This window comes from Peromyscus maniculatus, chromosome 3 (genome assembly GCF_049852395.1).
Source record: "Peromyscus maniculatus bairdii isolate BWxNUB_F1_BW_parent chromosome 3, HU_Pman_BW_mat_3.1, whole genome shotgun sequence".
Lineage (NCBI taxonomy): Eukaryota > Metazoa > Chordata > Mammalia > Rodentia > Cricetidae > Peromyscus > Peromyscus maniculatus.
Genome location: NC_134854.1, coordinates 9,858,312 through 9,874,328, shown reverse-complemented (window position 1 = coordinate 9,874,328; position 16,017 = coordinate 9,858,312). Strand labels below are relative to the sequence as shown.

Genomic DNA, 16,017 nt, shown 5'->3' with positions numbered 1-16,017 from the left:
TTTTTCAATGTCCTCCTTAGTTAAAGGTACGACAATTTTTGTTGGGTCTATTTCTGTTAACTGACGAAGTCTCAATTTTCCTTTTTAAATCAAGTCAGAGATTTTTTCCCCATAAGTTTTTAATTTTTTATTTGGTTTATTTGGTAAAAATATTTATTTTAATATAATATCTTTCCTCTGTATTAATATTCCAGTAGGGGAATGTCTAGAAGGTAAAATAACCAAAATGCAATCCAGCTTTGGATCAATACGATCCTCGTGCCCTTCATGTACTTTTTTTTTTACCAAGGCCAATTCTTTTTCAGCTTTAGGTGACCGGGGCTAGGGAGCCGGCTGCTCCGGCTAGGGAGCCGGCCCCAAGCAGTTTTTAATGGATTTTTGTCACGTTGGGCGCCAGATGTAGATGTAATCAATCGTATTATTAAAATAAGAAACACAGAGCCAAGGTAAAAGAGAAAAGCCGAGAGGTCAGAGCTCATAGATAGAATCTTACCTCCTGCAGTGCTCCTAGCTTCCCCGAGAGAGAGAGGTACTTCCTGTGTCCCTGTTTAAATAATTTTTCTGTTCTGCCTTCTCATTGGTTGTAAACCCAACCACATGACTGCCTCATCACTGCCTGTAAGTACCGCCCTCCAGGTCTTAAAGGCGTATGTCTCCAATACTGGCTGTATCCCTGAACACACAGAAATCTACCTAGCTCTTCTAACCACCACGCTCTTACTATGGCTCTAATAGCTCTGACCCCAGGGCAACTTTATTTATTAACATAAAATTAAAATAACATTTCAGTACAAATAAAATATCACCACATTGGAAGAATGAGCCTTCTATGCTATTTACCCTAAGAACTTAATTCTACTTGTTGAAAGGGGAGCCATTCAATTATTTTAAAGTAGGGGTGTTGCTGGAGGGCTTCTCTCCAGGTTCCCCAAGCCCCGCAGTCCCACAATCCACTTATAAAATAATTACTCAAGACGCTTATATCACTTATAAACTGTATGGCCGTGGCAGGCTTCTTGCTAACTGTTCTTTTATCTTAAATTAACCCATTTTTATAAATCTATACCTTGCCACGTGGCTGGTGCCTTACCGGCATCTTTACATGCTGCTTGTCCTGGCGGTGGCTGCAGTGTCTCTCCCTTTTTCCTATTTCCCCAATTCTTCTCTCTCCTTGTCCCACCTATACTTCCTGTCTGGTCACTGGCCATCAGTGTTTTATTTATATAGAATGATATCCACAGCACTTCCCCTTTTCTTCTTCTTCTTTTTTTTTTTAAAGGAAGGTTTTAACTTGAACATGGTAAAATTACATATAACAAAACAATTATCGAGCAAGAATTACAGTTACAATATTAAAGATGTCCTATCTATCTTATATTTGTGAGTTTAAGGTTTTATATCTAACTTATCTTTTATCATAACTGAGGAAATTACAACTATCTAGTCTTCAACCACATCAAAGACCTCAGAAGGATATAATGGTACCTGAGAAATGGTAGATGGATGCAAGCAGCTTTCGGGAATCTTGCAAGAGTAGACCAAGACAGCTGGCAGCCTGGACAGTCACCTAATGTTTCTCAGCATTGTTGGTGCATTCAAATTGGCTACAGGCTAGAGTATCTGACAGACCATTTTCAGAAGCAGGAATTCTGAAAGACCATCTTACCCTGTCTTGGCAGAGTACAGTGGTCATTTTCCTTGTGTACCACTTGTCCAGAAAGGACAGCATTGCATTTGTACTGTCAGCCATCAAGGCAAGGGCAGTTTTTGCCAGTAGGCCATTTTGTGCCAAGAAGACAAACTTCCAAATGGAAATGTCTTAGAAGCTCAACATTCTCTCGGGATCAAATTGGTGCAGCCAGGAGCAATTGTGTCTCACGTCAACAGAATTCTAAGTTATTTAAATGCCATATTCTCGAGGTCTATGAAGTGTTTGAAGATGACCTATCTGAAATATATCTATGTATACCTAGAAGACTTAACTAACATGGCTACAAATATGATTATCATAGATGACTAATTATTAATCTATTTTTAATTATCTATTACAATTTTAAATGAGTTAAACATAATACCTCAGACAAGAATATATATATATATATATATATATATATATATATATATATATACACAGTATAACAAAATTAATTTCAAGTTTGTATCAATAAACTAAAGTCTATACCAATGTAAAACATTTTAAACATAAACTAAAATCTATACCAATGTAAAACATTTTAAACAAGTTGTTCTTTAAAAGTAGGTTCATTAATCTACCCTTTTATCTTATCATTTCCATATCCTCCTATATATCTATATCATATCCCCTTTTCTTTTTTAGAAAGAGATCACATTTATAATCAATCTGTTTTAAATAAAAATATTGGTTTTTCTCTGTCCCATACCAGAGGGCTCTTCTGATTTGGGACACAAGAATCTCTTAACCATTTTTTTTTTTTAAAGCAATATGTCTGGGTTTAGAGGGGGAGTGAGCCAATTCCACCTCTAAAGCCAGCTTGGTATATTTGGGAATTTGGGCGTAGCATCTCTTACTACTTCCTGCTGGAGGGGGGCGCTGTATCTTATGGGGACGCAAAGAAAATTTTAGGCCTATGGGTAGTCCGTGGGGCTGTATTGTGTGAACCAGTTGCCTTGAAACCGCTCTGGATGTTGGATCATCTGGGCCATGGTGTCATCGGAGACCTTTCAGGGGGTCTTGGCTGGTGAAACCTGATGTATCTTAATCTGGAACAAATCCACAGCCTCTGCCTTTCTGTGGAAACAAAAGTAGAACCTCTTTTCCAAAGCAACATATCCTTACATCCAAATTTTGAAGTCAAAGTACCTTTAAAATATACATTTTGGCATAACTCAACAGCTTTTGCAATCAAATGTTTTTCTTCAGTTACGAATATCAAAGACAACATAATCCAGATTCTCTGTGTGGTAGCCATCTTTATGTGGCTTATTTTTTATATTACCTTGAGCCTATTGCTTTAAACTGCACCATTCTAAGACTGAAAAGGCGCTGTGACTGCTGGCTCTGCCCACTTCAGCTTCCCAACATGGCAGTGGTACGTTTTCCGCCAGCTCTGGGAGTCATCAAGTCTCAGAAATAGTGGGTCTAAGCTTTTATCAAAGCAGCATGTAGCCCAGAAGCCTCTTTTTTTTTTTTTTTTTTTTTAATACTAGTAAAGACTAAATCTACCACACAGCTTAATGTGCCGCTGGCAGACGCCTCATTTCCGCCATACTGCCGGTCAAACGCACACGCCAGGAACCCGCCAGTGTTCAAACCTGCGTTTTGCGGCATCTAGTTGCCTGTATGAGACTAGAAGCAGGAACCTGGTTTTGGCTCTGTTTAGAATTGGTTATTAAATATTCTCAGGTTTAAGGTGGAAACTTGAGCTGTTGGGCACCATTTGTTGCTGGAGAGCTTCTCTCCAGGTTCCACCAAGCACCGCAGTCCCACAATCCACGTATAAAATAATCACTCAGACGCTTATATCACTTATAAACTGTATGGCCGTGGCAGGCTTCTTGCTAACTGTTCTTTTATCTTAAATTAACCCATTTTTATAAATCTATACCTTGCCACGTGGCTGGTGCCTTACCGGCGTCTTTACATGCTGCTTGTCCTGGCGATGGCTGCAGTGTCTCTCCCTTCTTCCTGTTTCCCCAATTCTTCTCTCTCCTTGTCCCGCCTATACTTCCTGTCTGGTCACTGGCCATCAGTGTTTTATTTATATAGAATGATATCCACAGCATAGGGGGAAATTATTGAATGAAAAATATTGGTCCACTGGCAAGATGACAAACTAATTTTTTTTTTTTTTTTTGGTTTTTCGAGACAAGGTTTCTCTGTGTAGCTTTGCGCCTTTCCTGGAACTCACTTGGTAGCCCAGGCTGGCCTCAAACTCACAGAGATCCGCCTGGCTCTGCCTCCCGAGTGCTGGGATTAAAGGCGTGGGCCACCACCGCCCGGCAACAAACTAATTTTTAAGAAGGATGAAACTAGAAGCAGAACAGCTTAACAGCCTAGAAACAGAATGGTCAGATCTCACTGGAATGGAGTCAGAGAAAGGGGGGTTGGATTTGAACACGAGACATCTGTTGATTGACTCTGGGAGGGGGACAGTATGAAATGATATCTGTGCTAGTAATTTGTTCAAGAACAGAATAAGTGTGTTTAGGTGCAAGAGTTCAAGGTGTCTTTGAGGTACTTGGATGGCTATTTCTAATAGGTAATTGTTTGGAAAATGGATCTTGGTCTTGAGATTCTACAGGAGAAAGATTTGAGAGCTGTCCTATAGAAATGATAAAGTTCAGTGGAAGCTAATAACACTGCCTACCAGGAGATTCCTTTTGTTCCAGAATCCTCATGGGAAGATGGTACTCAGTTGGAAAGCAGTTCCATGAACAGCCTTTCATTTTGAATAAATGAAGAATAAAGAAAAGCAACAGGCTGTGGTGGCACACACCTTTAATCCCAGCATTTGGGAGGCAGAGACAGGTGGATCTCTAAGTTCAAGACCAGCCGGGCGTTGGTGGCGCACGCCTTTAATCCCAGCACTCGGGAGGCAGAGCCAGGCGGATCTCTGTGAGTTCGAGGCCAGCCTGGGCTACCAAGTGAGCTCCAGGAAAGGCGCAAAGCTACACAGAGAAACCCTGTCTCGAAAAACCAAAAAAAAAAAAAAAAAAAAAAAAAAATAAGTTCAAGACCAGCCTGGTCTACAGAGCAAGTTCCAGGACAGCCAAGGCTACACAGAGAAACCCTGTCCTGGAAAACAACAGCAACAAAAAAATAGTAAAAGCATTATGAAAAATACATTATTTTATCTAATGGTCATGTTTTTATATAAGTTGAAAAATACCTCATCTTGTGTTTCACTTTTTAAAAATTGAGTTTTATGCTCTAGGAACTCAATAACAAATTCTTGAGGCTTTGAGTTTTATTGTCAGCACCAAAAATAAATTTAATAAATTACTTAAATTTAGTTTTATGAGTTTTTTAAAAAAAAGCATCTCTAGAATTTGTGTTGATTTTGATAAGAAGCCAACTGCACATGGGTACCATTGAATTGAATCAAATTCTCATTTTTCCCCCTTGTTCTGTCACTTGGTGTTTGAACAGAGTCTGACTGGCAGGATGGGAAGGAGTGTTGGTGGATAGAAATGAATGCAGTGCAAATGACAGAAGTACATAGACATAAACCATCCTCGTAACACTGGAAGATGCAAAGAAACAAACATGTAGTGTGGAAATGTCTGCATTAGAGAGTATTTGTAAGAATACTGGTCCTAGGACTAGGGACATGGTGACTCTCCTAACGTGTGCTTATAGAGAATTTACAGAGTGAAAGGAAAGAACAGACTCCTGAAAGCTGTTCTTTCCCTCCACATATGCTTTGTGATGTGTGCAAACAAATGTCTATTCAATCCAGACAGGACACAGGCAATAAAGCAAAGAAACAGTTGAACTCCAGTGTAGCTTGGTGTGTCTGTGTTTATGGTGGTGCTTATGGGAGGGAGCATGGGTGACTGACAGCTGCAGCACCAAGTAGTGTGTCCCAGCAGGAGTGACAGAGTTTGCTAGAAATTCTGTTGTGTGGCAGACAGAATTTCCCTCACTGCAGACAGGAAGCAGAGAAAAGGAAATGCTAGAGGCAAAATACAGCCCCCATGTACACTCTGTAGATATCTTCCAGCTAGGCCCCCACTTCCCAGTAAACCCTATTTCCATCAGGGGACTAGTCCACTGATTAATCTTGAGGAAGAGGATCCAGTCACTTCTCCAGAGCACCACAGAGGGCAAACAGGTCCTAGAACATGAGCCTGTGGGGAGCATTTCACAGTCACGCCATAACATTTGGCCATTCTGAATCAATGAGAGGTCATTAGTACTAGATTTCTTTCAACACAAAGTGACTACTAAGGGCCAAGTATGGAACAGAGGTAACTTGTATCTTGTGTGTTACTATTCAACCAATATCAAAGGGTTTGCTGTTTACCAAGCACCAAAGTATCCAGACAAGGCAGTGCACAGGCAAAAATCTTCCTCTGGTTTTCTTTGTATTTATGTAAATCTGTGGTAGATTTTGAGGATTTTAGAAGAGGGCTTGGAAACTTAGCAATTTTGAGGGTAGTTGCTTCTACAAATAAATTTTGTTACATGCCATTTCATATATGTATATATTGCATTCTGGTTTTTCTTCCCCGAACTTGTTTTTATTTCCCTCCTGTCCCCTGCCAACTCCTCTCCCTCCTTACAGATATCATTTCCTATTATCTGTGGCTGCTTTGTTGTGTCTCACGTCCTACAGAGTTTAACTAGAGCCATCTGTATGAACTTGGGTTTGGAACTTTCTGTTAGAGCCTGGTACACTCACCAGTGGGTACACAGTTGGGTAGTATGTCTCTCCTCTTCCAAAATCCATTTGCAGCTGTTCAGCAGAAAGAGGTAGGGACCATGATCCCTTCCCCATCCGAAGTGGATTGTTGGGCAGGTTTCACCAGTAGGCACAGCTGCTGTGAGTTCATGATTGTCAAGGCTGGGTTGTACTTTGAAGACAGCATTCCAAGCCTGTCTCCCTCTCTTCCAGCTCTTACGTTATGTCCTGTCCCCACTCAACAACCATCCTTTATTCTCAGCATCTTGTGCAGGCATGGGGCTCTACGTTTGTTTCCATTTACTGCAAAGTAAGGCTTCCTTGATTAAGGATTGAGAGCACTTTGTCTCTGGGTATAAACATAAATATTTTGAAGGCAGTTTGGGGTCATGTCATTTTAGCTATACACTAGGGCATCAGACCTCTTTAGCCATGTGTTTTGGGCTGCATTTATACTACTAGACATTAATCCTCTAATGTGGAATGGACCTCAGATAGAATCGGAGCTCTTGCTTACTCCCGAAACAGAAACAGTCACTATTGGGCAGCAAGGGCCTTTACCTGCTGAGCTATGTCACTGGTACAGTAAACCTTTTTGTTTTTATTTTATGGGTATGGATAGTTAGCTTGCATGTCTGAACTACCACAGTATCTTAGGAAGATGGTATGTTCGTTCATTGTTAACAGACACATTTTCGTTACGTTAGCATATGAGAAATCCAAAGGTAAAGTTCTTGTGAAATTTCAAAGTCCAGATTTAAATATTTCAGGCATAGTTGGTACAATCCAGGTAGAATTTGAGACTCTCAGTCTTCTCCTTTGGCCTTCTGGTCCTTAGTGTTAACTGCTTTAGGCCTACCATTCAGTTTGGATAAAAGAAAAGGAAGGCTGTTTTTGTTACATGGTACAATAAAAGAGGAAAATAATTCCATAAAACAAAAAAATATATAAATCACCTTTGCTTGCACAGTATAAACTAAAAATAAAACTGCCAAATTCTAAGAGGTATATACCTTTTTTTAGAAACAACCAAACATTTCAAAGCTTAACTACTAATTTGTATCAGTAAAATGTATACTACTTGGTATTAGTATTTTCATTTTGACAGCTCTGTATGTAGCATGTGTCATTAAGAATGTTAAAAACTACTTCAAGTCTTAAGCTTATAAGATAAATATTTGATTATTTTTAACATGCAGTTTTCATTTGTTAGCTGTGGTCATGTCTAAGACTTTTATTTTAATGCTTTCTGACAGCTCTTTACCTGGGGAGGGAGGAGGTTAAACAGTTGACATAATCATAATAGATGCAACTGTAAGCTCAGCAAGCACAGCACAGTAATTAGACCCATTGCCCTTGCCTTTCCTCCCCCTTTTCATTTTTAGCTTAACAGGCGTAGTTGTTACTTTTCTGCTGCTGTGAAACCAGAGGAAACTTAAGAAAAGGTTTCTTCTGGCTTATGGGTTCAGAGGGCTAGAGTCCATCATGGCAGGGCAGCAGGAGCGGGAAGCTGGCTTATCACAAAGGGAGCAGGGTGAGGTTATATGTTCCAAAGCCTGTGGCATACTTCATATAGCAATGCCTCACCTCCTTATGGTGCCACCAGATAGGGATCAAGTATTCATATATATGATCATATGGGAGACATGCTTTATTTTAAACCACCACAACATACAAATAATGGGTTTTACCATGAAGTAAAATCTCTCCCCAAAGTCTGGTTCGCTTTATTCCCAGTTAGAAAGAATGAGACTTTGAAGCTTCCATAACCACAAGAACCAATTCCCATAATACATTTGTATCTATCTGTGTCCGTTGTGTTTCCTTAGAAGACCCCAGCAAACAGAGTAACGGACATTCCTTAGGTGTTGCTAAGCAGAAACCTTGGGAATTCACCATTATAATTTTTGAGTGTTCAAGAAATGTTAGGTTCAATTAATTGTTTTGAGACATAATCCAGCTAACCAGGCAGTATTTATGGACGATTTACTGAACTCAGCATGATAATAGAGGTTGAAGATAAAAGATGCCCCAAGTAGTGGTCTGCACTGAACAAGAGTTCCCAGGGAAAACCGTCCTTGAAATGGTTGTGAGTACAGGGCCAAGAGGGATGAACAAGGCACAGGGATGGAGCAGAGAAGGATGTAGGCATTGCTGCTTAGAAAGGGGGTGCTGTGAGGCTGGGCGGTGGTGGCGCACGCCTTTAATCCGAGCACGCGGGAGGCAGAGGCAGGGGATCTCTGTGAGTTCGAGGCCAGTCTGGTCTACAGAGTGAGTTCCAGGACAGGCACCAAAACTACACAGAGAAACCCTGTCTCAAGAGAGAGAGAGACAGAGAGAAAGGGGGGTGCTGTGGTAGAAGACACTTCAACTGGGTCTCAGATAAGCAGAAAAGATAAGACTCAGCACCATTTTTTTTTGTCCTATAACTCAGACTATTTTCTCTCTCTCTCTCTCTCTCTCTCTCTCTCTCTCTCTCTCTCTCTCTCTCTCTCTCTCTCTCTCTGTGTGTGTGTGTGTGTGTGTGTCTGTGGTGTCAGGTAGAGATATAAAGGAAGTTTATACAGTGATAGAATTCTGTTGTCTGCTTGACTGTATGCACATTCATTAAGTCATTGAACTGCATTCGATTATGTGCATTGTATCTCAATATATAAAGAAAATTTGTATATATGTATATTTTTAATAAGTAAAGAAGTAGTTGCAGGTGAAGGTGTGTTGTCTATGGTAACCTACCAATTGCTGAATTTGGCAGGATTTAGGTCAAGGACATAAAAGCATTTGTATGCCATCTAGAGGCATCTGGAGATAATTATTCTAGCATGAGGAGGAGGAGGAGCTGAATTGTGTGCCCCTAAAAGGTATCAGGGAAAACAGTCACTTCCTACACCAAGGCAGCACCTTTTTGTCCAAATTTGTCTGCCTAGAGAGAGAGAGAGAGAAAGAGAGAGAGAGAGAGAGAGAGAGAGAGAGAGAGAGAGAGAGAGAGAGAGAGAGAGAGAGAGAGAGAGATGAAGGTGATCATTACCTCCACATTCAGCTTCCTGGGGATATACCTTGTCCCTGTTATTTTAATTAATTGGGTTCCACAGGGCTGAGGAGCTCTACCAGTAATCAAGTAGTTTCTACCTTGTCTAGTACCATCGTTGAATCTCGAAATTACAAGAGGCTTTTCGTAGCTGCTTCTCCCACTTAGAGCATGATTCTCTTGCCTGGCCTGCATATAAACCTCACTTCACTGCCTTCCAAGGATCCCTTTGCTTGCATGGTCATGAGTGAGGGAGACACAGTTTACAGGAGCTTGGACAGTTGACTGGTGGCTGCATCACTGAAGACAATGCCTCTTCCTCCCTCAGCAACCATTATGAGTCCATAGATACTCAGGGAGGGCTGGGGCCTTATTAGCTTCTCTCCATCTATGAAGGAATGTTTGTGGACCCAGTTTTATGTAGCTCTTGACAGGTAATACAGCTACTTGAGATTTCAAGAGTCGAGTGACCAAGCATGCCTGGAGGACAGTGGTCTACAACACTCCACCTCTGGCTCTTATTTCTTTCTGTCCCTTCTTCACTATTCTCTGAGCCTAGAGGGAGTGATGCAGATGTTCCATTTAGAGCAGTGCATCCAATAGTAACTCTCAGCTCTTTGGACATTTATGAATCTCTGCAGTTACAGTCACCCACAGCAAAAACAACACACAAAAAAACAAAAATAAAGTTTAGCTGACCAAAACTGATAGCAGTACTGATGGATGCATATAAATATTTAGAAGGAAATTTCACAGACACATCCTGCTTATATAATGTGCCTTTTAGTAATATTCTTAAGTGAAGAAACAATTTTATTTTCAAAATGGGCATACAATAAAAGTATACTCTTTTCCTTGAAGACTTTTAAAGTGTAGAAAGTAATCAACCCACCACCACAATCTGGTACTACTCAAATGCCTCCATTTTCTTCCTTTTCCTTATTTTTCTCCAGTTATTCCCTTCCCCACTCCATCCCCAAACTGGCAACTGTTACCCAGTCTCCTTTGCTGTAGAGACAACCCTGCTTGAGATGGAACCATTCACAGTTTTTTACCTTTGATGGTGCAAAGGCAGTACGTGCTCAGTGAAAACCCTAGTTCAGATTGTGAATCGAGCGAGGTCTTTTCCTGGGCTAGGGAGGAATAGGTATGATGTGCTTCTGAGACTGGTCCCTACCTCCCAATTAACCACAGAGATATTAAGCTGAACACTGAACACTATAGGCGAGCTGTGCAGTTTGGATAAGATTAATTAAATAATTAAAAATATTTTAATCTAAAATGGGCTTATCAGCCGGGTAGCGGTGGCACACACCTTTAATCCCAGCACTCAGGAGGCAGAGCCAGGAGGATCTTTGTGAGTTCAAGACCAGCCTGGTCTGCAGAGCAAGATCCAGGACAGGCACCCAAACTACACAGAGAAACCCTGTCTTGAAAAACCAAAAAGGGGGTAGGGGGTGCTTACTGGAAGTGCAATCCCAGTGTCGGTTAAAGAGCATATGTGCTAAGGTTGAATGTTGTATGCATAAAGTCTTAAATGAGTATCAATAACCTTTGAGCTTCTCTTTTCTATCCAGTGTAGTACTTTAGGATTAATTCAAGTTGTTTCATGTATCCTAGTTCCTTTTTATTGCTAAGTAATTACATTATATAGATGTACTACAGTTTATTTGTCCAGTGGATGTTTGGGCTGTAAATTATTTCCAGTTGTGAACAATTTTGAGTAAGTTTTGGTGTGAATGTAAGGGTGTGTGTGTGTGTGTGTGTGTGTGTGTGTGTGTGTGTGTGTGTGTAAAATAATTTGGAATGATATTGTTGTGCTTTAAGGTATTTGCCTAACACTATTAGAAGTGCCAAATGTTTTCCATATTGTTTGTATAGCTTTACATTCTTATAAGTATTGTAAGGAGCTCCAGTTGGCTTGAACCCACACCAGCAATCTTTTTGTCTTAGCCATTCTGTTTCCATGTTGTAGTATTTTCTGATTTCTTTATCCATATTCTGATGAAGAATACTGAGCGTGCTTTTTCATATATGTATATATCTTGTGCTTATCCTATTTGGTGAAGTATCCATTCACATATTTTGCTTAGATTTTGTTGGTTGTTTTCATCTGTTAAATTGCAAGAGTACTTTGTATAGGTTTGCTGATAAAATTATATATCTAGATAAAAATTCTAAGTGTTTAGGACCAGAAGTTTTTCAGCATTCAGGGTATTGTGTATTTTGGAAATGTTTGCCTGCACTGTACCTAGTTTTGAGTAAATCACCTGTCATCAGTGTACCTACCTAACTTTTATCTTTATTCACATATGGATTTCTTCAAGTTTCTTTACTTTGGTTTAAAAGAAGTAAAATTGTGAGAAAATGCTTATCTGTAGACAGCTTTAAATACTTAAACTGTATTAAGTTAGATATTTTACCTTCATTTAGCTTGTATGGTGCAATTATATTAAATAACTAAAATAGTAACAACAAACTTGTGTGAGTGTAGAAATGTTATAGTCTCTAAAGAACTTTGAAATTTATGTAATAGTGATTTGTTTTTTCTGTTATTTTAGCAGAATGTATACTCTGATATTTATGCCTTCATTTCTGTCTTAGGTACGTATAGCAGCAAAATTCATCATTCATGCCCCTCCTGGAGAATTTAATGAGGTTTTTAATGGTAAGTCTTTAAAATATCTAAAAACTTACTATTATTATTTGTGTGTGTATGTAGAGGTCAAAGGACAATTTTGCATGAGTTGGTTTTCTCCTTCCACCATGGTTCTGAGGATCCAGCTCGGGTTGTCAGGCTACCATGGCAAGTACTTTTATAGCTGAACCATTTTGAGCCCCCATGATGTGTTTAATTTGTAACACTAAGGCTTGATGTATTAATTCTTTCTCTTAAGAACTTTATTGTATTATTTTTAAGGAAATGAAACTTACCAAAAGTTAATGAGAGTGGGAGTGTTTTTCTGTCCATGCAAGAGTTTGGAAGGACAGAAAGCTTATTGCTGCCCCTTGCTCACAAACTTACCTGTTTAATTATGTTTTCTATAGACCACACTCATTTGAAATCTGCAATTGTGTTGTCAAACTAAGAAACATAATGCTAAGGATTTTCTGGAAATCATATCAGACCATTTTCTGGTGCAATTTATCTTTAGTTCTTTGGAGATACTGTATATCTGCCTAAAGCAACTGTATGAACTGGCTTTTTTTTTTTTTTTTTTTTTTAATTTCCTCTTCTGTTACCTAGCCAAAATCTTTTTTTTTTTTTTTTTTTTAAAAAACTACTGTGGCCGGGCGGTGGTGGCGCACGCCTTTAATCCCAGCACTCGGGAGGCAGAGCCAGGCGGATCTTTGTGAGTTCGAGGCCAGCCTGGACTACCAAGTGAGTTCCAGGAAAAGGCGCAAAGCTACACAGAGAAACCCTGTCTCGAAAAACCAAAAAAAAAAAAAAAAAAACTACTGTGGTGTGCATTTGTGGATAGTTTGGTCATTAGAATATTTTGATCTTGTGTGTGTAGAGGTGTTAATATCTAGATAAAAACAAGTTGTACTCCTTGCAATATTTAAACAGAATAATATATAAAACATAATATTGTTTTGCAGATGTTCGGTTATTGCTTAATAATGATAATCTTCTCAGGGAAGGAGCAGCACAGTAAGTGTTTTATGTTTCCATAACTAAAATGATTGGGAAAGAAAAGATACTATAAAGGTGATAGTGAAGCACTAATCCTTGACATAGAGCTTCTGAAATGCAGTAAAGTTTGTGTAACTAATTATGTAAGTATTCACATTTACCTATATATGTTTGACTGAGAAGTCACAGTGGTAGTTAGGGACAAATATGAAATAAAATTCTTTGTATATTTGCCACTATATTACATACTACATAACATCATTCATATTCTTTGTATAGTTTCTCAAAACTAAATGTTCATTTGAGATCATTGGAACTCATGGGAGAGTATCTGTGAAATGCAGATACATAATTTAAATCATTGATTGGCCTTCAAGCTACTCTGATTCAGTATCTTCTGAAAGACTCTTGAACCAAAAGAACATTGACATCATTGTTTCACTTACTTTGCTTTGAGTTGTTTAGAATGTCCCAACTTGTGGACCAGCTCAGTGGATAAAACATTTGCCATATAAGCATGAGGTTCAGAGTTCCAATCTTGAATGCAAATAAAGGCCAAACGCTGCAGCATACACCTGTAATCCCAGTGCCCCTTTGGTGAAAAATAGGAGGTGGAGACAGGAATCCCCAGAAAACTCTAGGCCAGGTAGCATGCTGTTCTCAGCTGTGATGAGGAGACCTACTTCAAATGAGGTGAAAGGCAAAGACCAGCAAGCACCTCAAGTTCTCTTCTAACCTCCAACATCACTCATACACATATACACATATACATATACATATACACTATGTGCATCATATACAACGTGTACATTTTTCAAATCTCAACTTGAATTTTCTCTCAAAAAAAAAAAAAAATGATTGTCACTTGCTATTAAAAAGCAGTCCAATGCCTGGATAGCCTAAGTTTAGGAGGTATCCAAAAACACTGTTTGTTCCCATGCCAGTTCTCGGGAGCAAATGTATAACAGAAATGTGGGCTCCTCTTCAGTTGTTTTTGATATTGAATTTCTTTGATGCATTCATAATCTCTTTCCTCCATGTGTTCCTTTCTTCCACCCTTGGCTTCATCTTTTCTAGTCTTTTTTTTTTTTTTCCTTTTTTCCTCTTTCTGTAAGCGGGGGAGAAAGCAGGACTATTGTTCCTTTTAGAGTGGATAGAGTTGATACATCTTTACTAAAAGCCAAAATTTCAGTATGTTTCAAAGTAAAATCAGACTCACTGAAAGAGCCTGTCATCTAGAACACTATGAAATACCTCCAAATACTCATTTATTTAGCAGACCAAAGAATATCGGGCTTCACTATTATGAAATCAGTAAGCCTCATGGGAATTTTTTTCATTGGATTCAGACATGTCCAATATAACACCATATGAAATAAAATAGAATACTAGAGACATATCAAAGGCCTTCAGAACCCAAAGGAAGAACACTTTCATTTCTATTTTGAAAAAAATTTTGGGGGTTATTTTTAATTGTATGTATGTGTGTATGCTTGCATGTGGGTATGTGGGTGTGAGTGCTGGTACTCAGAAGACAGAAGAGAATATTGAATCTCTTGGAACTGTAGTTATAGGCAGTTGTGAGCTGCCCAGCATGGGTACTGGGAGCTACTGCAAATTCAGTATATTCTCTTAACTACCAAGCCATCTCCCAAAGCCCTTTGGCTGGTTCTTAAATGCTAAATAGGATAGTTATATTGGAAGGGTCTTTGGAAGTCATCTAGTACAAACTTGGTTTATAAGGTAAATGAGGTTCATACTAGCTAATGATAGGATTGGAAGAAAACCCATATATTCTGATTGCTCCATTATTGAGTACCTTTTGCACTATACTGTACAGTTTATTTGCTTTAATAGTTTTAGATAAAACTTGCCTTGTCACATATTTACTTCATGTTTTTCAAGTTTACTATTCTTCCTACCTCTGCTTCCAGGTTAAAGATATGTGAGGTTTGATGCTATAGGCAGTAAAAGGCTTTGGGCTCACCTACTACTAAAGTGCTGGTTACATTTTTTAAAGTCTATTTAAAAAAAAACAGCTTTTGCTAGAGGAATTAATGCTAAACTCTAAGTGATTCGGTTTACAAACATACCTTTGAAGTAAATAATTCAAGGGTGAGTGTCTTAGTGATTTTGCATTGCTGTGATACAATACCTGATAGAAGCAACTTATGGGGGAAAGGCTTAGTGTAGCTCATGGTTTTGCAGAGCTGCAGTAAATAATGGTGAGAAAGTCATGGTGGGAGGAGCATGTAACTGAGGCCATTCAGAGGACCAGGAAGCCAAGAGCAAAGCCCGAACCAGGAGATGGGTATAACCTTCAGAACCATGACCTGGTGACCTACTTCCACCAGCTTAGTCCTCACTTCCTCAGACTTTCAGGGCCTCCCACAGTAGCCACACCAGCTGTGGGACATGAGTCTTTGGTGAGCATTGCATATACAGATTGTGACAGTTTGACCACATTGAGGCTATTTAGGAAAATTACTTAATGTGTTTAAAAAAAAAAAGTCAAAAGCGAGTCCTGTCTGTACACTTTTGTGTTTGCTTCCATCAGTTTTTAAAATGCTGTGTTGGGAACTTCAAGAGGTGGCGATTTAATTTTACTTTGGTGGTTTTATATTTATTACTCTCGCAGTAGATACAGTCTTAAAGTTTAGAACCCAGTATCGTTCAGTTGAAATGGAGACAATTTCCTATATATACAGTAGTATCACTTTAATAGAACACAGTTGGAGTTCTATATATAATTTTTCATACCTTGAGTCTTTCCTATACTTGTGTTACATAATTACTTCATAAGTATATTATTCTTAACTTACAAGAGAGGCCTTGAGTCTTTCTCTTCACCATTTCGTAGCTAGGTTTCTTCTGCGGGTTTTATGAGTTTCTAATCACTTCACTGCATGATTTGTCATATGTACTACTGCCACACTAATTCAGAGGCAATCGTCACTATGCTTTGC

General features: G+C 39.1%; 1 protein-coding gene across 1 annotated transcript in view; it reads left to right on the top strand.

The window, feature by feature from the left end:
* Positions 1-16,017, top strand: part of Capza2 (capping actin protein of muscle Z-line subunit alpha 2) — a 50,192-nt gene that overhangs the window by 12,804 nt on the left and 21,371 nt on the right. Inside the window, exons 2-3 of the mRNA XM_076566179.1 lie at positions 12,019-12,082; positions 13,018-13,069. Coding sequence (XP_076422294.1) covers positions 12,019-12,082; positions 13,018-13,069 — 116 coding nt within the window. The remainder of the gene's footprint in view (positions 1-12,018; positions 12,083-13,017; positions 13,070-16,017) is intronic.